This window comes from Aspergillus mulundensis (assembly GCF_003369625.1).
Source record: "Aspergillus mulundensis strain DSM 5745 chromosome Unknown scaffold_4, whole genome shotgun sequence".
Lineage (NCBI taxonomy): Eukaryota > Fungi > Ascomycota > Eurotiomycetes > Eurotiales > Aspergillaceae > Aspergillus > Aspergillus mulundensis.
The window spans coordinates 2,336,076-2,359,790 of NW_020797892.1; the positions used below are offsets into that span (position 1 = coordinate 2,336,076).

Sequence of the window (23,715 nt, forward strand, 5' to 3'; positions counted from 1 at the left end):
TCCGCACCCTGTCAAAGCCGATAGCCGTACGTCACCATAACCCTTACCTGACCTGACCGCGAAAAGCTGCGAAACATACTGACGCCGATAAGAACCAAATCAAAGCACAGGCCCGCGATCATGAACGCTTTCGGCGACTCTGCATCTCCATGGCCCAGGGCCTTCATCGCATCGACATGCGGCTCCGTCTCGGCACAATACGCGACAACGCCGCGGCAACGCGACGGGCCGCTGCTGAAGCAGAAGTCCGAAAATACAAGTCTACATCGCCGACTGTGAAGACTGAAGCCGACGCGAAGGCTGAAGAAGAGGCAATTGCGAAAGCAAAGGCTGCCGCGGTGGAGGCCGAAAAGCCGGCGCCTAAACCGCACATCCGACCACTCTCTGAATCAAAAGCCATTGAATCCGGCGCAACATTCATCAGCGAAACGTTCCTGTTTCTTGTAGCAGGCGGTCTGATACTCTTTGAGTCTTGGAGGTCTCGGAGGAAGGAAAACACTCGAAGAGACGATGTCGCAGCTCGGCTCAACGAACTTGAAGAGAACATGGGGGTGCTGAGACAGGCGTTCATTGAACTCGAGAAGCATGGGGAACTTCCTGCAGCATCTCGTCGAATTCTCTTGCGGGTAATAGAGGACGTGGAGCCCGAGCCGGCAGTTGAACCAGAGGAACAGGGATGGTTTTCAACAATTGCTTCCTATTTAACGTTCGGTCAGAGTGCGGAGCTGCAGCCAGAGGGAAAAGCGAATACAAGTCCAACCTCAAGCGCCGCTGAAGCCTCAAAGGTTGCTTCCAGCACTCCGTCTCCAGCACCGACTGCTGGTCTAACTACCTCTCCTCCAGTCGCAGGACCTAAGAAGGCATAAACTGGTAGCAACTTCTCTATCTCCATTATGACCGGAGGGTCGGCATTGAAGTTGCAGAATCGTTAGTGTAAACATGCCGTTGTTTAACCTTCCAACCTCACCTCACATTCTGATATGTCTTCATGCATCTCCAATTCCATGATTTGGAAATCATCCTGACTCGCAACATTGGTGGGTATGGATTTCATCGACTGCCGCTAGGCCGTCCGAGCCTCAATCCTGAAGTTCAGGCTCACATATACATGCACATGCTTATCTATAGAATCTTTTGCATATCTGGCGTTTATTTTACCTACTGTTCGGATACCCCTCTCAAGTGGTGAAGGAAGGTTGAAGCTTCTGGCATCCTCTGCATGGAATGGGCGTTAGTTCTCCTTCTCTGTCTAGCATACCTAATCAACTCCGCTTTTCCATCTCCATTATTCATAATCTCCGCGCTCAGTAATGCTTTCACTGTCTCAGGCATGAACAACCAACTCGGACTCCGAGGGACATACAGTCCTTCTCTTCGAGATCGTTCAGTGTGGAAGGTCATCGGGCCAGTCTTAGAGGCGTCTTCCGGAGTCACTGAAGGTCAGTTACGCAATCTACGATATAGACGGTTCGGCTTCACTCTAACCTTTCCAGTAGAAGGGCAGGTTCCACAGACAAGCGACCTCACTTTCCAACAGGAAACCACTACGAAGACCGTCCAGATATTGCTCCTGACTCCAACCTCCCTCGATGCTCCCGAAAAGCAGAGCACCGGCCTTCGTTTGAGACAATTTGTAGCCTCTAGCCCAGCAATGCATCCGAGTAAAGCAATTGCGTTTCTCTTGTCGGAGGACTCATTCACCAGTGCTAGTGGGAGATATAGCCTGAATAGCCTTCTAGCTTTGCAAGTTGTGTACGATTTCCCCCTCATTGCCGTCATTGATCCCTTACTTATGCTGCCCGGTTGAATCAGCATGTTTGAGAGTCTCACGAACCTCCTCCCGGTGATCTCTATTCCAGACGCACCCTCCTTTCTCCCAGCCATACAGGATTTCATGGCGAATCTCGAGGACATACCGGTGCCTAATCCGTCACTCACTGATTCCGTTGCACTGCTATCTCATGCTACTTCGGACTATCCTGGCACTCTTAGCGAAGAGACCAGGAATATACTGAGTGACTTATTTCCGTCTTTCAGGAAAATGAGTCAGGCTACTCGCTCACAAGAAGGTCAGAAAATAATTGAACATTACTTCGACAGTACTGCTGCGGAGAATATCATAAACTTCTGGAAGGAAGATGTTTCGAGGGAATGATATCAGAGTACACTTCTTATTGCCTTCGTGAGTAGGCCGAGGCATGCAATATATATAGTTCTGCAGAGCCTCAACAAAGCAATTCTTTCATTGTTCAGCGTTTACAAAAAAGTAATTTAGGGAACTCCTACTCAACATACAATAAGTAAATTGCGATCCCTATCTGTCATTAGAATTAAAGGGATGCTCAATAGTACTTCATAGCATCGGGTTGGAGTGGGTTAGGTATGAACACCGCCAGGAACAGGGAAGGTCGACGGTGCGTATTCGGATTTGCCGCCTAGACCCTGCCCAAAGGCAGCAAGAATACTTGAGGGATATTAATAACTGATTGCGCGTTGTCGGCCTGAGAAAGACACCCAACGGTGCCACATGAGGAAGGAGTGTGGCGCAAGCGGTTGCCCGCTCCGTAAGTCTATCGAGGGACCTGGAGTCAAGACTAAGAGGGATCCTCCTCCACATCGTCATTCCTCTCCCCCCTCGTGCTCACTCTCACTCTCACTCTTTCTTCCTTCGTTCAAGACTTTTCTTATTCTTCTCCTTTTCCTTATTCTTCTATTATACCCGGCGTGGAGTGAACCTTCGTTTTTTCTGTGTTCATTCCAATCCCCGACCGTCCCCCTCATCCGCAATAAATTGATAGGCCAGATATCTTGGTCGCCTAGGCGCAAGACCCCGGGTGGTCGGCAACATTCACAATGGTGAGTCTGCTTCTGGAAATATCGTATACAGCTTGGCCCGCGAAAGACATTGACTGACCGCTCCGTTCAATTCAGGGTCACTCACGACGTCCTGCTGGCGGGGAGAAGAAGAGCCGGTTCGGTCGCTCCAAGGCCGCCGCTGATGTGGGCGACGGGCGACAAGCGGGGGGCAAGCCGCAAGTCAGGAAGGCCGTTTTCGAGACCACAAAGAAGAAGGAGATTGGTGTCTCAGATCTTACACTGCTCAGCAAAATCTCCAACGAAGCAATCAACGAGAACCTGAAGCTTCGATTTCAACATGACGAAATCTACGTAAGCCGCCCTGAGCCGTTGAGGGAATGCGCGGCGTACTCCATGCTAACATAGCTCCTAATAGACTTATATCGGCCATGTGCTTGTCTCCGTCAACCCTTTCCGAGACTGTAAGTGAATTGCCCCCAGTGCTGTGTTCGAACATTCCGCTAACTGACTATCCCCTGGCTAGTGGGTATCTATACCGACCGCGTGCTTGACTCCTACCGAGGCAAGAACCGACTCGAAGTCCCTCCCCATGTATTCGCGGTCGCCGAATCTTCCTACTATAACATGAAGTCCTACAAAGACAACCAGTGTGTGATTATCTCCGGTGAGTCGGGTGCCGGCAAGACGGAGGCCGCGAAGCGGATTATGCAGTACATTGCCAGCGTATCCGGGGGAAGCGATTCGTCCATTCAGCAAACGAAGGACATGGTCTTAGCCACCAACCCTCTGCTCGAATCGTTTGGTAACGCAAAGACATTGCGCAACAACAATTCGTCACGGTTCGGAAAGTACTTGGAGTTGGAATTCAACGCCCAAGGCGAGCCGGTCGGTGCCAACATCACCAATTACCTACTGGAGAAGTCACGAGTGGTGGGACAGATCACGAATGAGCGTAACTTCCACATCTTCTACCAGTTCGCAAAAGGCGCGCCACAGAAGTACAGAGGTATGTCTCATAACCTCAACCCGCGACGTGCCTACTAACCCGGCCTAGACTCATTCGGCATACAACAGCCCCAGTCCTACCTTTACACAAGCCGATCGAAATGTTTTGATGTCCCCGGTGTCGACGATGTTGCCGAGTTCCAAGATACGCTGAACGCCATGAATGTCATCGGAATGTCAGAAGCAGAGCAAGATAACGTTTTCCGCATGCTGGCAGCCATTTTGTGGATCGGAAATGTTCAGTTCGGCGAGGACGACTCCGGGAATGCTGCAATTACAGACCAATCAGTGGTGGACTTTGTCGCATACTTGCTAGAAGTTGATGCTGGTCAAGTCAACCAGGCTCTGACCATTCGCATGATGGAGACTAGCCGAGGTGGTCGCCGCGGCTCTGTCTACGAGGTACCGCTGAACACCACCCAAGCTTTGGCCGTTCGTGATGCTCTGGCCAAGGCAATCTATTTCAACCTCTTCGACTGGATAGTGGGGCGCGTCAATCAGTCCTTGACTGCCAAGGGCGCGGTTACGAATTCTATCGGTATTCTCGATATTTACGGCTTCGAAATCTTCGAGAAGAACTCCTTCGAGCAATTGTGCATCAACTACGTTAATGAGAAGCTCCAGCAAATCTTCATTCAACTGACACTCAAGGCCGAGCAAGACGAGTATGAGCGTGAGCAGATTACATGGACACCGATTAAGTACTTCGATAACAAGGTTGTGTGTTCCTTGATCGAAGACAAGCGCCCGCCTGGTGTTTTCGCCGCCCTCAATGACGCTTGCGCGACTGCGCACGCTGATTCCGGAGCTGCGGATAACACCTTTGTCGGACGACTGAATTTCCTTGGGCAAAACCCGAACTTCGAGAACCGACAGGGTCAATTCATTGTTAAGCACTACGCCGGTGATGTCAGCTACGCTGTCCAGGGAATGACAGACAAGAACAAGGACCAGCTCTTGAAAGATCTGTTGAACCTCGTCCAGTCTAGTGGCAACCAATTTGTTCACAACCTCTTCCCTGAGCAGGTTAACCAGGATGATAAGCGACGACCACCTACAGCCAGTGACAAAATCAAAGCTTCCGCAAATGACCTCGTAGCAACGCTCATGAAGGCTCAGCCGTCGTATATTCGAACCATCAAGCCCAACGACAACAAGGCGCCGAAGGAATTTAACGAGGGCAACGTCCTCCACCAGATCAAATACCTGGGTCTCCAGGAGAACGTTCGCATTCGTCGCGCTGGTTTCGCGTACCGTCAAACTTTCGACAAGTTCGTCGAGCGTTTCTACCTCCTATCGCCGAAGACATCTTACGCTGGTGACTACACTTGGACCGGTGACGTGGAAACAGGAGCACGCCAGATCTTGAAGGACACCCGAATTCCAGCCGAGGAATACCAGATGGGTATCACAAAGGTGTTCATCAAAACACCCGAGACGCTCTTTGCCTTGGAGGCCATGCGTGACCGCTACTGGCATAACATGGCTATTCGCATTCAGCGCGCATGGCGAAACTACCTCCGCTACCGTACCGAGTGTGCCATCCGTATCCAGCGTTTTTGGCGCCGCATGACTGGTGGGCTTGAGTTGCTGAAACTACGTGACCAAGGCCATCAGATCCTGGGTAACCGAAAAGAGCGTAGGAGGATGAGTATCCTCGGTTCTCGACGGTTCCTTGGTGACTATGTTGGCATCGGCAACAAAGGTGGCCCCGGAGAGATGATTCGCAGCGGCGCCGCTATCAGTAGTATGCATATTCCTGATTTTGTGAGAACAAGGTGCTGACCATTCTAGCCTCCGAGGATGTCTTATTCTCTTGCCGTGGCGAAATTCTAGTGTCCAAGTTCGGTCGCTCGAGCAAGCCTTCGGGTCGGATCTTTGTTCTGGTATGTTGTTAAATCTCCTGTTCAAGAGCCCCAGCTGACATGTACAGACAAACCGCCATGTGTATATCGTTGCTCAGAACCTCGTCAACAACCAACTCGTCATTTCGTCGGAGAAAACCATTCCCATCGGTGCCATCAAGGCTGTTAGTGCTTCTAGCTATCGAGATGATTGGTTTTCGTTCGTCATCGGTGGGCAAGAACCGGATCCGCTCTGCAACTGCGTCTTCAAGACTGAGTTCTTCACCCATCTACACAATGCTCTTCGGGGGCAATTGAATCTAAAGATCGGCCCAGAGTAAGTTCCCTTCAGCCTAACCGAGGTTTTTAAACTAAGTATAGCAGGATCGAATACAACAAGAAACCAGGCAAATTGGCCACCGTTAAGGTAGTCAAGGATGCGTCAGGGGTCGACAGCTATAAGAGTGGAACGATCCACACCGGCTCAGGCGAACCTGAAAACTCGGTCTCAAAGCCTACCCCCCGAGGAAAGCAAGTCGCTGCTCGGCCCGTCACGAAAGGCAAGCTTCTTCGCCCGGGAGGTCCAGGCGGTGGCCCGTCCAAGTTGGCGTCGAGGCCTGCACCAGAGCGTCGGCCTATACCCCAGCCACAGCCCACGCCCCAGGCGGCCGCCCAACCAACCCCAGCACCCAGGGCTGTACCTCAACCAGTTGCAGCTGTGGCTGCCTCGCATTCCCGTAACTCATCTGCAGCCTCTGCAAGGGCGCCGCCTCCACCTCCGCCCCCGCCCCCTGCCGCTGCAGGACCCAAGAAAGCAAAAGTCCTGTACGACTTCAGTAGCGACAACAGTGGCATGTTGTCGATTAGCGCGGGCCAAATCGTCCAAATTGTCTCCAAGGAAGGAAATGGTTAGTTCACCTCTCTTGTTTAGCCATGTACCTAACTCACACTTTCTAGGCTGGTGGCTATGCATGAACCTCGAAACCTCTGCACAAGGCTGGACGCCGGAAGCGTATCTTGAGGAGCAAGTCGCACCCACCCCTCGACCGGCGCCTCCTCCTCCTCCCCCCGTTGCTCCCAGAGCCAGCCCAGCGCCGACAAACGGATCAGCCACCGTCGCTGCAGCAAAAGCCAAAGCGGCACCGCCACCCCCTGCGAAGCGGCCCAACATGGCTGGCCGGAAAACGGCACCGGCGCCACCGCCCGCACCTCGTGACAGTGCTGTCAGCATGAACTCGCAAGGAGACTCCTCTGGAGCAAGTGGTCGCGGTACGCCCAGCAGCGTGTCGAACGCCAGTCTCGCCGGTGGTCTTGCCGAGGCGCTGAGGGCACGCCAAAGCGCGATGCAAGGGAAGCAGGATGACGACGACGATTGGTGATCCTTCTTTTTCTTGCTTACCTTTCGTTTTTTTCTTTTCGCTTTTACCTCTACCACACAACTTCACTTCACCCACTAGATGGTCTACTTGTTTTATGTTTTCGTTTAGTTTCCTTTCGTTTCCTTGTTGGTCTGGTCTCGTCAAATTCTTTCAAGATTCTAGAACTCTATACCACCGAAGCGACGTGGGTGTCTGAGACCACGCCATACCATGCCTGATTTGCGTTTACTTGCATACTTATCCTGTTCATTGTCTGGTTTATTCCCTAGCTAGATAGGCTCTGGACCCGCCGCGGGTCCTCGTTGTATGTAGATGCGCCGAGGAGGCGAAAATTCGCTATACCATGATTTATAACAATCCCATTACATTACAAATAGGATGCCATGTACACGTTCCATGACGTTCGACCGGTCCCGAGACACCGGTATGTCAGCTCATGTTCGGCCAGTTCCTCCAGTCCATTCGGAACCGTTTCCCGAAACTTTCTCTATATATATCCCAGGCTTAACATTCCTTCCTCTACAACGCTCCCGCCCGCGTAGCAAACATCTGCATTGACCAATGGACGAAGAAGAGAACTATAACCAATCATGGTCATGGTCATCTTCCTTCTCCATGGATATAGCTCTGCCGTCAGCGAGAAGGGTCAGCACTATTCACACTCTAGCGCCAGCTCGCTATCCTTGGGGAAAGAGGATGACCAAAATGGCGGTTGGAACCTCTAGCTTCTTTCTCTCTGTCCATTTCTCCTGAGTAGGTAGTTGTCTGGGACGGGCATGAATGTGGACGAAGATGTATCGCAGCTCTGTCGTTGCCGGCGTGCAAATGACATGTGTCTGGCGGGAACTGGGATACCGGTATTGGTTGACGCCAGTCGACGGGGCTGACATGTTAAGTTGTCTTGCGGGTACCAAGATGCTGGAAGGTGGTAGGGCGACGATGGTATATCGGTATAGACCACAGCCTGGCAAATGTAACCCTACCCATGCCCGTTTGCCTCACCATCATCCTTACCAGCCTCCTCCCCTTCATTTCGCTTATCCTTATCACGCTCATTCTCACTCGACATCCTAAACGTCCTATGCACGCCAATCCTAGAGCCCTTCCTCGCAGCAGGCCCCGGGACCGACAGCCCCTCAGGCCGTCCCCCACCCGCGTGCAAATCGAGCTCTTGATTGGAATTCAAATTCAACAACTCCGAGCCCGGATCGGGGTGCGTCGACCCGTCAAACTCTACACGTCCGCCCTCCACATCAGCAGTCGGCCGCATTGCCAGCATCTGCACGCCGATGTAGGGTTCGTAGAAGCCGCTGCTTGGGCGTCCCTCGGCTCCGCTGCGACTTTTATCGAGGTTGCTGCTGCGGCGGGATGTAGATGAGGTAGTATGGGTGCGGGAGACCGAGCCGTTCCGACTGAAAATGCCGAGGCCGCTGTCGAACAGCGACATTCGTCGGGACCTGCGGCTAGGGTTCGAAGTGGACCCGGAGGTCGACCGGCTGTGTTTGGTTCTGTGGTACCGGGGGGTTGAAGGATCCGAGGACGGTTCGTCGTTCGAGGACCGATTGTATAGAATGCGGAATAGAGGGCGGGTTGTGGCTAAGGAGCCGGCGGTGATGGAGAGGCCAATCTCTACGCAGGACCAGATTGCAATCTGCTTGGTTAGCAGGGTTGTCTTTGACAGGGGGACGTTTCGGGCTTACTTCGACGGTGCCGTCTAATCGGGATTATATGGTTAGCATGGTTTGGCCAGATACGCGAAGGAGAGGGTATGGATAACATACATAGAAAGTCAGGATCATGTATGGTCGGGACGAAAGCAAGCCGAATGATAATGGCAATACTCGCACTGCATTCCACGTTCTTAGTACGAGCCCGAAGAAGCATGGGGATAATCGAGGGACAACGCACATGCAGGCCATTCCCAAAAGACCAGCAACAGCAGCTTTCGTCCGCCGATTCATCTGCAGCTTGCGCACCAGCAAGCTAGGCAGTGTCCCCACGGTAAGGTCGAAGAGCGCCGACGATGCGCTAAAGATATACAGCACGATAGCGATAGCGTTAACATACCCGCAGTGTCCATCTGTATCGCCGTGCATCCGCGTCCACCAAAACGAAACAGGCGAGCATTGGATGATCAAGAGGACGAAGAACGGTATACCCGTGCAGATCGCGAGGGTCGTAACCGTGTAGAGCACTGCTCGGTGGCAAGGAAAGAGCATCACGCGGAGGAGGAAGATACAGACGGATATTTTGGCGAGGACGGAGGAGACGGCGTAGGAGATGTTGCAGAACCACCAGTACTAAAGGGTTAGATGGGACGAACGTCTTGGTTGGATTGAGAGGAAAAGCATACTTCCATTGCTATAGTTCGTTGTTTAGCTGTTAGCTCTGCGAGGTGCTTCCCTGTACCCCAGAGAGACCCGCCGATCATGCAGGTGCAGAACAGGATGTAAAATAGCTGCAGGATTAGTACGGCCCCAAATATGAGGGATCGCAACATACCATTGAAAGTATCATAGCGAAATCATCCCAGCCAAAAGCCTTGATGATGCGCAGGCGCACATAGCAGCGCAGAATCACGGCCACGCTGGACAGCGCGAGGAACGCCGCTGCTATGCCGCGAACAGCTGCAGGCCGATCTACCATGACGGCAGATAGATGCAGACGCAGATCTGGGATCGCTAGTAGACAAGAACAACATAGGTACTAGCAGACCGAGACATCACGACATGGGCATGGCCATGATTAAAAGGCCAACTGATCAGCCAACCTTCAGCTTCAAGTTTCGAGCTGTCGCAGAGCTGTCGAACATTTGCGACAGCTGTGTGTCAGGATTCAAGCTGCCACAGTCGTTTGCCACAGAAGCCCACCCAAGTTTCGGCAGTCTTCCCTTGTGCGGTTCTTGCTCGCATGTTGCATCAGTCATTGTGGGGCGAGATCTAATCAGCCATTGCAGGGTTGAGGCCCAGTCTGACAAAAGTGAGATCCGGACGATCCACGTCAGTTTCTGTGATTCGGTCAGTCGAGGAGTTTTTGGGAATGAGGGTCTGCCGAACCGTGGGACTGTTGGGTTTCAGCTCGAGCTCGGAGCGTCAGTGTCCTCAAATGAAATCTGCTAGTACGGAAAGAGAAAATCGGAGAGATAGAGGTGGCTAATGAAGCTTTCTAGATGAAGGAGATTGTTTGTGGTTGAAGAAGAGGCCGACCCTTGCAACGTCATCAGCGGGAAGCAGACCCTCCACGAGGCATCGCTACGGACGGAGTCTATGACTATACTAATGTGAATTGCAATGACTTAGCGTTCATTTCTCGCTGCTATCAACGAAATAGCTTCATATCACAAATCGAAATGTTAAAGCAACGGGCTATGCATAGCAGCAACTTCCCAGTTCCCGCCCATGATACTGTCCTCCCAGCCTCCCGGCATCCACAATGAAGACTATGAGTCTAGCCAGTTTACTTCAAGAACTTGCTAGCCAGGCTCATCAGCCCACCAGGCCCACCAGTCCCCTCACTCCCACTCATCTGGCTCTTCAAGTACATCTTGAACGCCATCTCAGCAGCCTGGTTGATAGCAGACTGCTTGTCTCCGCTCTGCACGCACATTAGCAAACCACAGTTACTCATTACCACCCCATATATTCCAAATCCAATAGGTATAAACTCACAGCCTCCCCCCGTCCCGCCTTCTGCTCCCACATCTTCCCGGCCTCGGCCATCGCCATCCCAATAAACGCATTCTTATCCTTCCCGGCCCCCGTGCTCTCCCCAGACCCAGACGTAAACATCTTAAGCGCCTGCATCGCCGCACCAGCCCCGAAATCCTTGGAGTCCATGTTCCCGCCTTCCTCGTAGCGTCTGTGCGCGTTGACAGCGTGCTCCTCGTCGATGTCGTCGCTGTCAATGCCCTCGCTCTTGCGCTGGTTGATGAAGGAAAGGGCCTGGCTGAAGAGGGAGGGGTCCTCGGAGGAGGAGGCGTGGGCGGAGGCGTGCGAGAGGGCCGGGTTCAGGTCGTCTTTGTCGTCGTCCTTGTCGAAGTGCGACTTTACGGCGTCGACGAGGATGTTTTGGAAGGACATGTTGGCGGTTGAGTCTCGAGGGTTTTGTGGGATTGTAGAGAGTTGTTGATGAGTGAGGTGATGGATAACGGAAGTTGGCTGATGGTAGAAGATGGAGTGTTTGGGTCTGGCAGGGGATGAGCTGTCTTATTTATTGTTGTATGAGATTGAGGGGGAGGGGTTGTGGCTGAGCAGCTGAGATCAGGCCGCAGATCGACGAGTCTAAGCGTGCTTATTGGCTTTTGTGGGTAGCTATACATGCGCTAAAACAGATTGGGCGGTAGCTGCAGAGCCAAGCCACAGTGGCTGATACAGCTACGTCACAGGTTTTTAGATGGAAACACCAGGACAAACATAAGGCAGTGTCAAAAACCGGAAATCGAGTAATATATACTAATATGGCTATTCAGTGTACATAGATAGACAGGGTATGGTATCTCCGCTCAAACAATGCAATCTCCCAAGAATCGGGATAAAACCAAGGCAATGTGACATGCCACATAAGAAAGGGTGTTAGCACAGTAGCAACTTCTCGTGCTCCTCGTCCGATAAATTCCACAAGTGCCTCAACTTTCGCTCTCGCTCGCTCAACATACAGCGCTCATCCTCATCAAGGTCTGCCTCCTTGACCCATTCGTTCGGCGACTGCTGCAGCCCAAACTGCTGACCCCACTGCCGCCGATCGTATTCCATAAACCCGCCAAAAAGCTCGTCCGTGTTGGCCGCCCAGATGGTGCTTCCATCAGGCGAGTATTCTGCTCCTCCGACTTCACCAAAGAAGTCGTGGACTTGTCGCGATCGGTAGGTCTGCGCATTGACAATCACTATCCGGTCCGCCGGCTCGCAGAGCAGTAACGTCCGCGGGCCACCGCCGACCGGGGAAAATCGTAGAGACCGGTAGCCTGCTACGTCGGACTCTATCCTCACCAGCGGGCGCCACGTCCGAACATCCCAAATAATCGCTGACTTGTCTTGATTGCTGGTGGCGATCTGCATCATGTCTGGAGACCAGGCGCAGGCGAACCCAAAATCATGGTGACCACGCAGAGGATGAATCGGTCGGCCCGTGTCCGCTTCAACGACCCAAGCATCTGGAGAGTCGCCAACAATGACACGGAGCCGACCATCCGGTGAAGTCGATGTACAGTTGACCGCGTGGGTGAGTTCGTGGTCTGTGAGGAAGGTGTTGGTCTCGCAATCCAAGGTCCGTACGTGTCGATCATTCGAAGCAAAAACCCCGATTGGCGACCGATTCGTGCGACTTGGTATGATGTCAATGTGGGTGGTAATTCCATTGGGGTCCTTTGTAACGTAGCCTTGCGCTCCCTTGTCTTCAACTCCCAAGGCCCGCACGGCATATTCTCCGAAAAAGCCGCCAGCGATGGATACCCCTACAGCCGTCTTCATGGTCGAGATTTTGACCGGACCTTGAAATCCAGACTCAACGGTTGGTACAGATAGATCGATCAGACATTGTAGGTCGTCGTACGCCGGAACCCACGAATACAACTTGGATTCGTGCGCAAAATGTACAGTGTTGTACGCGGGGACGGACATCAGGTTGCGGAGCTGAAAGTGCTCGATCGTCGCTTTGTGGCTCGTGTACATCGATTTTCCCTGAAAATAAAACTCCTCCTCCGGCAACCTGGTCCCTGCCCGCTGTCGGGGATATTGTTGTAGATTCTGGTACGCTTCGTAGGACTGGTCACGAAGCTGACGCGCATCAGCGCGCCTCACACGCAGTTTCTCCCACCAGGGAATCTGCTGGATGTCGTAGAAGTCTCCAAGATAACCGCTTGGGCGAATAATTTTCGCCGGCGGCGTCCATCGCATGATATTGGATAAGGCATGCTGAGGCAATGCCGGCGGCGAGAGCGACAGCATTGGGATCGCTGCAGTAGACGATTGGAAGAGCCATTGTGAAATGAACTGGTCGATGTCATAGTTTCTCTCTTGCGCTGCCGCCCGATTAGCAAACAAACTGAGACACGAACTGGTTGGATACGTACTAGTTCCATGTAGGACAGACTCTGCGAAGTGGGGGTCCACGGCTGGATCAGCGTTGACATCCTCAGCGTCGGAAGAGTTGGTATGATCCTCATGGCTGGAAGTAGGGTCAAACCCAGAGACCTGGGAGCCGTACGTGTAACCCGGGGCCCGGTAGAAATCGTCCAAGTCGACGTTCGATACATGCGAGCGGCCGTCGTCGGTGAAAGCAGAATGAGAGTCGGTCGCGTAATCATCTTCGCCGCCATCTAAATAGAACTTGCGCGTATCATCCTCATCCTCCGTTGTCGAGAACGAGATTGGCCCTTGTCGAGACGTATGAGGCTCATGATCCATTGCCTGATCCGTTGCGCGATCTTCCTCGGTCGTTTCCGATACCGCGATATAGTTGTTCTGAGTACGGGTATTGACGAACCGGTTGGCGAACTCAGCCATCCTCATCTGCTCCATATGATATTCGTTCAGTGGTACCCCGCCCACTTCGGATAGCGCGTCGGTCATCTCCGAATCGGACATGTATAATTCCATCGGCGGCTGAAGTCCTGAAATCTCCTGAGTAGAGGTACCCGGGCGGCGGTGATCACCCGGCTCGATAACCGCGTTCACGATTTCAGACACGGAGATCCTGGTCCTGGTGCTGGTGGTCTCGGGGTAGTGAGGTACGGTCATGAAAGCGGAGAGCGCCTCGTCAGAGTAGTTGTTCTGGAAAGTCGTCGTGATGGGGTCAAACCCGTCCCCAGGCTGCGGCAGCCGCTGCTCAAGCCGGTTGGCCGCATGAGAGCCCGCAGGGTACGCTTCATCTTCGGGCGCCATGCCTTGGGGATGAAACCGAGAAGGACCGTCAAAAGACAAGGGTTCGGGTTGGCGCGGGAATCCGAGCGCGTCGCATGATGACGCATCTGCTAGGGGCGTCGCGGGATCATGCGAAGGTTGGCCCGAGGTACTCGATAAAGACGGCGACAAGAGGTGGGATGCGGATGTTGAAGAGGGCTGAAAATAAGGATCACGCTCATGCTGACCAGGCATTCCGGCCGCCGAGCGCAGCGCTTGGCTGCTGCCGAGGGGAGGGAACAAACTCCCTGGAAGCCTTGCACAATCCGCGGGGAAAGCGAGAAGCGAGCTGGCGTCCGAATGATAAGGTAGGGAAAGGGTACACAAGCTGGACGGGAAAAGGCGTGATTGGTAGCGAGGGCCGTCCACGTTGCCTCGTTTAGGATCAGGGATCGTGGTTATGCAGCAACCGTTGTCCACCCCGCAGCCTGTCTTCCATCACCCCCCCACACTAGGGTCGAGCAACAATGCCGGGTTGGACGCGCGAAAAAGAGTTCGACTTCGGCCGAGGACTGTTCGGCCGAGGACTCCGTGGCTTACTTATCGCAGAAGTCGGACGCCGCCTGGTCGAGTCCAACGAATCGTGGGATGACTGGGCGAGGGGTTGGGATGTACAGAGTATGGAGTATGTGAGACTGATCACTGCTGCGAGCAGCCGGGGCGTCAGAGGGGTACGGAAAAGCGGAGTAAATGAAACCGGTCCCGAAAAAGCAAGAGACAGTCACTCTGTCAAAATTAAAAAAACAGAGTCTGACAGCGCCCCCGGCGCCTAGCGGTGCTCGAGGTGCATAAAAAAGGAGGGGAGTGACAAGCAAGAAAAAGGACAATGAGCGGCCGATCGGGGTCAAATATGCATGGCGAGGACAACGTGCGTCTCGAAGTAGTCACACGCAGCAGTCGCCGATCTGCCGGGCTCTGAGAAAGGAAAAGACTCGGATAGATCGATGAGGAATGAAGATGAAGGGAGAATCGGAGATGTTTGAGAAGGCGAGCTCGATGAACCAACAATTGGATTGACAGGATCCTTAGTCAGATCACACCACACCACAACCACAATCTCCTTCACCTCTTTGGAACAGGTACTCTGTACTCTGGGCACTCCTCTGCAAGAACTCGATAATTCCACGCTCAAGCCTCCTGGCTTGTCAGTTGCATATTTCAATCCCAACCCAACCCCGGCGCTACGCCGCTAGCGATCGTCGCTGACAGGCTGTGGCAAGGGTCTTTTGGGGTTGGTACATATACTCCGTACATGCAGTGAGACTATGTGCAACTTTCAGGTACTCGATACTTCACGGCCACAGTAGGTACCCGCGATCCACGGCAGTCCAGCATGAGGCTTTGATATTAGGTTTCACAGAATCCCGACTCAACCAACAAGGGATCCCGCTCGTCAGGGGCTACCTACTATACTATAGACACAAGAACACTACCTAGCTATATCCAAAAGGAAGTCAAATCACAATATACAGTATGTCATAAACTGGACGGAGCTAATATTCCGGATATGGCTCGTACGGCATCGGGTGACCCCCGACCGGGGCCTGCCATCCAGCCTGCATCTTCATTCGACGATCTAGGTAGGAAGCATTATTAGTGCTGACATCACCTTGATAAGCGCAAGATAGACATACCTTTTTCGAAATCACGCCACCTCTTCATCGTAATTTTGCTGCTGTCGAATTCTCCCTCTCCGTCCTCGTGGCCCTTGTCCTTTTCACCTGCTGTCTTTCGTGTATCGCCCCAGCTGAAGTCGTCAAATTTCCAGTATGCATAGGTTGGCAGTACAAAGTTCCAGATGGGCAGTGAGCAGAGGTAGACAAGCATCCACAGGACGTAGACAAGTCGATGTGCCGTTACCACGACGAGCACTCCAGGAAGACCGAGAATAAGGGCGAGCAAAACGAGCGGAATGATCTGGACCGGCCTGTTGACAATTGAAGTAACAACGACGTAGATGGTAAAGGAGATGGCGGCAGGAAGAACGACAGTTCCGACCAGTTCCACGAAGATGACGAACTGCATACTGAAGCAGAAGGTACCGCACAGGTCTCGAACCAAGACCAGCTCCATGAGGTTGTGGACAGTACTGTTGATCCAGCGACGTCGCTGAGATAGTAGCACCATGAACTTGTCGGGCACGACCGTCTTACAAACCGCCTGGGGCACGAAGATTTGCTTGCGCTTAGGGAACGTCCGAAGCATCAGAGTCGACAGATATCGATCCTCACCCAGAAGCAGCAAGTTCTTCTTATGCAAAGTGTCCACCACATTCTCCGAGTAATGCTCGACGATATCCGGGTTTGCAAGAACCGGCACCCAGTAGTTCTGGCCGCCCTTGGGAGCTTTGATCCGATACATGGAGAAACAGCCTGGAAGACAGGTAACACCACCGAAAACAGACTCGAATGCTTTTGACTGATGGTGGGAAACAAAGTACCTGCGACAGGATTAGCATTGAACTATACATATTGGGAAGGTGAGTACGCACTCGAAAACCTGGATCATAGTCACCCAACTATCGGTCTTGTTCGCAATCTTTGTCTCACCGCACAGACCCATCACCTCGGGGTCCTTGACCATTGCAGAGATCATGTGTGTCAAACTGTCAGGGAAAACCTTGGTATCCGCATCTACCATGAGAACAACCTCATAGAAATCAGGCGGTATGCCAGTTACGTGCAAGAGCCCGTTGAACATCTCGTACTCAAGCTCAGTCATTCTCTCATCGAACATAACCTTTTGCAAGAACGACATGAGAATAATCTGACTGTCTCTCTTTCCTCGGTTTCCAGGCTTTGCCGTGGTTGCTTCCGCCGGCGTGCCACATTTCACAATGATCATCATCGGAACACGCTGCTGCTTCTCGACAGGGATGATAGAGTTCTCTCCGTAGTCGTAAAACCCGGCATAGATCTTGGCCATATTATGGCGCTTTGAACCGGTAGCGACGGCCACATACGAAAATGCTTCGACTTCTTCCAGCGGAATTATAGGGTCTCGCATCATTCGAAGGACGATCTCGGGAGTAGAGAACTCTTCTCCTTTACCCTTGATAATACCATCACAGATGACAACGATGGATTTATGGCTATTCGGGTAGTCCGTCAACGCAATTGAGTCCAAGGTCGTGCGAATTCCATCCTCACCCTCAGAGTAACAGGTAACCAAGCACATGGCATGGGCCAGAGGGAAGCCATAGGGCTGCCAGTCAGGGGGTGGCTGAGGAACGACAAGTTCATGTACGTAACCGGCGGAACTAAGACCCTCTGAGTCCGGTATAGCAGTCGAATAACGAGAATCCGGTACCAAGCTTGTTCGGCTAGCAGCCGGGTTCAGTCGCGTGTTATCGACGCTGACATTCCCGCTGCCGTTGTGGCTTTGCCTGTATATAGACGGAGTGGTACCACTGGTGGTAGGGACTAATCGAGTGGTAGAATTCTGGCTAGCCATAGTTACCCACTGGGGTCTCTGTTTGCCTCCATTGCTCACGGTGTACGGACTGGAGAAACGCGAGGTGGTGGGCAGGAAACTAGCTCTCTTGCTCATTCGATCACCCGGGGTGTGCTCCGTAAGACGAGGGCCAGGCCGGTAGATGTCATTCGACCAGTCCTCAATCTGTTGGTTCCGAGCCTTGGAATCGACCGCGCCCATGCTTGTCTTTTGGGCTGCAAACCTCGGTGCAAGAAACCATTGAAAGAGGAGAGCAAATGCGAACTTGATGATGACGACAGAGAGGATGAAGATCAGAGACACGTACAGAACGACCTGGGAGGCAATACAGCCCACCGTGTCGGTGTCGATGCTTCCGACCTTGATTATCTGGGACAGGCACTTGCCGATTTGCTTGTCTTCGCCGGTTTGGAAGTAGTATGTGAGATCAACCCCGCGGATGTCGTCATTTTCCCGAAGCTCGTTGAACTTTGCCGGGTAATTCACTTGGGAATCATCGAACCAATTCAAAAGGTTGAGGTCGAGAACGTTTCCGGAGTAAACAGCAAGTCTTCTGGTCGTGTTTTTCGTATCTTCCCAGGTAAAATAGACGTCGCCCGAGCTATCCAAGTTGTAGAACGCCCGACGGGCATCGCCAGACGTGTGGCAAGCCCAGCCGTCGTAATAAGACACGGTCGAGTTAGGCTCAGACGAGCCGTCCTGATTGAAAGCGTGGCATGGGAAATACCACGCGAGGTCACCATTAGAGTTGGTTGGGATGTCGGAATTGTCGGCCACGGTAATCAAGCCCTTGCAAGCTCCGTTTACCTCCTGGAAGAAAAAGCTTCCATCTTGACCTCCATACTTGTGTGGTAGGTCATAGAGGACATTGGTCATGTCCGGTATACCCGCAGCCGCGGGATGCGTCGACTTGGTCAAGTCGTATGCTTGCCCGTGGAATATCATGTAACCCGTGCCAATTTCGTTGATCTTCAACCGTGTAGGCGGGGATCCGCATACAGTAGCCGTGAAACCGAATGTGAGGAAACCGACAAACGCCGCGATCATGAGGATGATGCTAATAAGACCCATCTTTTCCCGCCATGCGCTCCGCTGGGCTTTTTGCGGCATTCCAAAACACTTTATGATGAAGTCGGGCGCCCAGAACGTGATCACCGAGCAGTACGTCGTCCATAAACTGGGAGGCCGCACCTGTTCCATGGCCTTCTGCTTCCTCTTCTCCGCTGCCGCCTCTCGTTTCGAGAGCTTCCTGGAGCCCTTCCTCTTCTTCGATCGGTGTCTCGTCGGAACTCGCTCCATAGGCTGGTTGACATTGCCATGCGCACCATACAGGGCGTCCTTCCGCTTCGAATCCATACTCGGTGTGCTAGTCGTCTCGCCCGGTTCGTCTTCGTGAATTAACTGCTCGGTCCCCGCCATCGAGTTGTACGTGGGCATATTCTGAGCTTTTTGATGGTATAGGTAATTTGGGTGACTCGGGTCAATTCGTCCTCTTTCCGGCTTGATTAAACTTCTCTTGCGCCTGACTCCACCATCCTCAGCCCGCTCCTCGTCGATATCGTTATGATGCCGAGAGCTATGCGAACGGTGGTGTCTGTGATGCCGCGGACTAGTCGGGTCGTTGTTGCTGAGACTATCAGATTCGCGCCGCCGTCTGCGCGAGGGTTCTCGGAACGCTGACGTTTCTTCCCTTCGCGGGGAAGCCTTCCCCGGCCGTTGAGGCAAAGACATGATGCCTATTCAGTGGACCATAATCAGCAACTAATGTCAAGGTGATTGGAATCTCTCTTCCGTGAAACTATCGTGGTCCGGCCAGCTGGATCTCAGAATTTGGAAGCTGCCATTTCGCAGGCCATGGAATGTTATGCGACTGACCTTAGACTAGCATAGGCGATAGCAGTACGTGAGCGACGGTCAAGAATGAATGCTGATGAACCCCTCCCGAGGAATGTGGGCACCCAACGTTTGCGCGGGGTTTCGACGATCGTCAGAATTTGAGAGCGTGTCGTAATAAATTATTATATCGATATATCGCTTTCGTACGAATATGCTGAAGATGAAATGCTGAGGCGCTGAAAAGTGACGGTCGGCGAGAAAAACACAAGCAGGACTGCGGCAAGGCTGCGTGCGATAAACAAAAGCGAGCGACCAGATTGATTAGTAGGAAAAGATTGGAAGAAACTGCGCTCGTCGAGGTAACCGTAACAGTAAGCGAACCTGAAACAGATGAGGAGGCGAAACGAGAGGACCTCAGTATTGGATGGATGGAGAGGAAGATCGAAGGTAAAGGGAGAATCAGCGGGACAGGATGCGGAGGTCACGCCAGCAGCCAGTCCCTGAGGCCCAGATGGTCAAAGAAAGCGGCAACTCTTAGTCTGTCGCTTACTGTTACGCTGGAGTAGCCCGACACTGCCAGCCTGAAGCCTGAAAGCCTGTTGTTTATAGAGGGATAACTGTTCTAACTGCGACTGCTTCTATTTACTTGGTTTGCTTGTTTACTCATTGTTTTGAACTCCGAATGACTACATTTGCTTATTTACCTCCGCAGTCGCCGAAGATCAGAGTGGCCCTGACAACGGCTGACTTTTGCCCTGGATCTCCTAACGTGGGAACTCTATCTTGAGCCAGGAGATACTGTAGCAAAGCGACACACTGACTGGGATACACTCCCTCTATGAGAATTGTGAAGGCCAGGAGTGTGTTCTGAACAAGATATCTGAGAGATGAACAGCCCAACTCCCCAGGCACCCTGGGCTTGTCGCTAGGGGCAATCGGTCGGGGTCGCCCATCGGACCGGGGGGGGTTTTTAGAACGTTGATCTAATGGTAGTTTAATAAAAAATTGTTTTATTAGTGTTAGATAAAAAATATACATTTTTAATAATTAAATTTTAAAAATATTAACCGTACTAAAGATGTAAAATTATATTAAAATATTATTAACCTTTTAGTATCGCGATTTCCAGGGCAACACTAACTAACTTATAAAATAAGTAATTAACATAAAATTATCTTAATATAGTTATTAGGTTAACAAGATTTTATTAATATTAGCTTATTATTAAAGTATGCCCGGTAATATTATGCGTAATAATTAATAGCTTAATATTAATTATAATTAGCATTCTTATAATATACTTAATATTAAAAAAAGCTAATTAGCGCAAGTTAATATTATATAAATAGTATAAAATACCTAATAATATTATTAGTAATTTAATATTAAATAGCGCCTATAATAACTGCGCGTTAAATTACTACTATTTATTAATTAAATATAAGTTTATTTACTAGTAATATATTATTATATTTATCACGGTATTTTTAACTACTACTATTTTTTAAATAAACCTATTTATTACTTCCTATTTTATAGGGTTACTTTTACTAGTTTTACTTGCTTTATATTAATCCCACTAATTATTTTTAGTATTCTTGTAAGACCGACAAGTCTCGAAGATCTCTACTGACAATAAAGATATTGATAAAGGAATCTGACCAATGAGAATGGAGTATTCTGAACCCCGCTGGATGACACTAAAAGAGTTACTTGGAGATCTAGGAAAAAGGCTGGCCTTAAGGCTATTTTTATAGACCTCCAAGCTACGCTCAAGCTATTCCTAACTAGGAAGTAGATATAGGTTTAAATACTCTGCGCACGGGTCCCTACTCTGGCCTATACTTGGGGCCTACCCTAGCCTTGCCTGACTGGTGGCCCAAGACCCTAAACGCCGACAACCTAGTCGAGTTATATAGCCCGATGTAGTGGTGAGGTATGCCAAGCCTTGGCGGCCTGAGGCCAAAGCTCAGGCGCCAACTCCGGACCAACGGTGGATCGGCTCCGGTGACGTCGAACGGAAAAACGTTGGCCCTGACAATTCTTATTTATATTTTATTAAAAGTGTTATATTAAGGCCTGTTAATATAGGTACTAACTATAAGTTATAATAAAAGCAGGGCAAGATTAGGGAACTAATAAATAAATAATGCGAATCTTATTTTAACTAGATAAAAGGCAGAGAAGAAACTAGAGTTAATGGTTAGTAAATAATTAATAGTTATAGTCCGGGCAGGAAACATGCTTATAAAATAAAATATGCTTGCGTAAAGAATACTACGCTTATAGGCGCCTGTTATTAAAATTTTATAACCTAGTTACTCTAGGTGCCACTAATTATTATTATCCTAACTATAGGACATGTTATTTAATTATTAAAAACTAGATTTATGGCTTTGGCGTTATTATCTTGCAAAGTTAAGGTATTATTAATTATATACTTAATAACATGTTAAAAGAATCTATGCCATAAAAATAAAAAAAAATTTATTAAAAAAATACCATAAAGTTTATAAAATAATTTACATGTATAATTATAAAGTTAATAACAAAATTTTAATTAACTATATTTATTATTAATTTAGGAAACTAAAATAAAGGGCAGGTATTAAGTTTTATTAATTAAAAAATATTATTATGCTAAGAAAAAAGGCTTTTAAGTATTTATTTTATATTAGTACTTTATAAAAATATAATTTTAAAAAAAAGTATATTAAATAATTTATTAAGTAGCCTAATTTTATATTAAAAGCAAGATAATATAAGTTAGTAACTATTAAGTAAATATAACTATAGTAAAGTTAAGTACTAATTATAATTAGGTTTAATATTTAAGACTTATTTTATAATATGTTAAGATTTTTTTTATAGTATATTATTTAATTTATAGCCTGTATTAAAAGTTAAAATATAAAGTAAATAATATTATTAAATAAGCAGCATACCTAATATAATTAGTAAAAAAATATAAACATATGGCAGAAGGCGTTTCTAGCAAAATAGGCATTAGCTAAAGTATTAAAAATAAGTAAAAATATATTAATGTAGTTTTGTAAAGCGGAAATAATAAAAGTAAATTAAATAAAAAAAGTATTTATATAATAGTAAATAAAATATTAATTAATAAGACTAGCTAAAGACTTATTTTAAGTATATAAATATATACTATAACTATTAGTAAAAGTCCAAGTATAAAATTATAGTTTATTCCTAGCTTACCTTTTTAATATTAGTATTTTTTTTTATTATAGTTAGCATCCTATCTTACCTGCACCCTTATTATATCCCTAAATTTAGTATTTTTTTTATATTGGGGCGGTATTTTTATATTAAAAAAAGCTTATATATTTAACCTGCACTTGTAATATTAGCCTTATTTTTAATTAGCTTTATTAACTATAAGGTTATTGATAAGGTGCTAGTATTATTATAAACCACTACTATAGCTTAAAAGCTATTATAAAATACTAGTTGCAAGTATTTTAACTAGATTTATTATTTAATAATATTACTTAATTAAGAATAGCAAATAAGTTAGGCATGGATTAAAATTATTTTAGCTATTTATAAAAGTTTTTATTTAACTACTAATCCCTAAACTTAATTAGGCGTGATGCTAATATTATTTATAAAAAAATAATAATTTTTAACTTAAACAAGTAGCTATTAGCCAAGCAAATTTAAAACTTATATAGTTATAATAATAAATAAACTTAGTATATAAAGTATTTAGCTAGGGCTCCTTTCCCTAATACCTAAGGTATTTTTTAGGTTATTTATTTACCTTATATAACCACCCACCTAATACTATATAATTACCTAATAAGTTATTATAGTAATAAGCAAGGCAAAAAAAATATTTAATAATAATAATTTAAAAAATACATAGTGTTTTTATTTATCTTTTTAGTAGTAATTTTTATTAATCTAAAGTTAGGGATAGCTAGTAGTATTTAAGAATAATAAAAAGGTAAATAATTAAAATAAGTATTAAAAAAAGCAAAATAACCTATAATTAAAATTACTTAAATCTTAACTTTTTCCCGCGCCCAGATTTATATAAGTTTATTATATAAATTTAGGCTTAATATAAATTTAAAAAAAAAAAGTAAGAATACCCCCTTTAAAAAGGTAAAAAACAGCGTTTTTGCTACTTTTTTTATATTTATAAAAATAACTAAGTTTAATAACATTAGTAAGGGTTTAGGAAAATTAAATTAGATTTTTATTTAAAATATAATTAGGGGGAGATAAAAAGGGTTTTTTATTTAAATTTTATATTTTTATAAACTAGCTAGTCCTATTATTATATATTCTTACCTTATTACTAGTTATAAAGGCGTTATTACTAGGCTTGTAGCTATTTAAAAAAAATAATTTAAATTATTAAATATTATTTATGTGTTTATAAATATATAAAAATATTAAAAAAAGTATATATTTTAATTATAAAAAAAAACTAGCTTTATAACACCCCTAATACTA

General features: G+C 48.3%; 7 protein-coding genes across 7 annotated transcripts; 3 read left to right on the forward strand and 4 right to left on the reverse strand.

Moving 5' to 3' along the window:
* Positions 1-149: 149 nt before the first annotated feature.
* On the forward strand, positions 150-866 carry DSM5745_05194 (OPA3 family protein; the record flags this gene model as incomplete). The annotated part of the gene is made up of 1 exon (XM_026747210.1): positions 150-866. One exon carries the CDS (start codon positions 150-152, stop codon positions 864-866), a length of 717 nt encoding a protein of 238 aa, XP_026604690.1.
* Positions 867-1,330: 464 nt separating this feature from the next.
* DSM5745_05195 (uncharacterized protein) lies at positions 1,331-2,155 on the forward strand (the record flags this gene model as incomplete). Its single annotated transcript, XM_026747211.1, has 3 exons — positions 1,331-1,439; positions 1,494-1,752; positions 1,813-2,155. 3 exons carry the CDS (start codon positions 1,331-1,333, stop codon positions 2,153-2,155), a joined length of 711 nt encoding a protein of 236 aa, XP_026604691.1.
* Positions 2,156-2,853: 698 nt separating this feature from the next.
* DSM5745_05196 (class I myosin myoA) lies at positions 2,854-7,045 on the forward strand (the record flags this gene model as incomplete). The annotated part of the gene is made up of 9 exons (XM_026747212.1): positions 2,854-2,856; positions 2,932-3,168; positions 3,233-3,278; positions 3,341-3,823; positions 3,872-5,569; positions 5,617-5,708; positions 5,756-6,003; positions 6,051-6,574; positions 6,624-7,045. 9 exons carry the CDS (start codon positions 2,854-2,856, stop codon positions 7,043-7,045), a joined length of 3,753 nt encoding a protein of 1,250 aa, XP_026604692.1.
* A 979-nt stretch (positions 7,046-8,024) lies between these two features.
* Positions 8,025-9,691, reverse strand: DSM5745_05197 (uncharacterized protein; the record flags this gene model as incomplete). Its single annotated transcript, XM_026747213.1, has 6 exons — positions 8,025-8,696; positions 8,746-8,759; positions 8,827-8,891; positions 8,954-9,345; positions 9,399-9,503; positions 9,548-9,691. The coding sequence occupies 6 exons, from the start codon at positions 9,689-9,691 to the stop codon at positions 8,025-8,027; spliced, it is 1,392 nt and encodes a 463-aa protein (XP_026604693.1).
* An 810-nt stretch (positions 9,692-10,501) lies between these two features.
* Positions 10,502-11,124, reverse strand: DSM5745_05198 (uncharacterized protein; the record flags this gene model as incomplete). Its single annotated transcript, XM_026747214.1, has 2 exons — positions 10,502-10,639; positions 10,714-11,124. 2 exons carry the CDS (start codon positions 11,122-11,124, stop codon positions 10,502-10,504), a joined length of 549 nt encoding a protein of 182 aa, XP_026604694.1.
* A 492-nt stretch (positions 11,125-11,616) lies between these two features.
* DSM5745_05199 (WD40 repeat domain-containing protein) lies at positions 11,617-14,136 on the reverse strand (the record flags this gene model as incomplete). The annotated part of the gene is made up of 2 exons (XM_026747215.1): positions 11,617-13,061; positions 13,113-14,136. The coding sequence occupies 2 exons, from the start codon at positions 14,134-14,136 to the stop codon at positions 11,617-11,619; spliced, it is 2,469 nt and encodes an 822-aa protein (XP_026604695.1).
* A 1,298-nt stretch (positions 14,137-15,434) lies between these two features.
* Positions 15,435-19,125, reverse strand: chsF (chitin synthase CHS3; the record flags this gene model as incomplete). Its single annotated transcript, XM_026747216.1, has 3 exons — positions 15,435-15,517; positions 15,576-16,381; positions 16,433-19,125. The coding sequence occupies 3 exons, from the start codon at positions 19,123-19,125 to the stop codon at positions 15,435-15,437; spliced, it is 3,582 nt and encodes a 1,193-aa protein (XP_026604696.1).
* Positions 19,126-23,715: the final 4,590 nt, after the last annotated feature.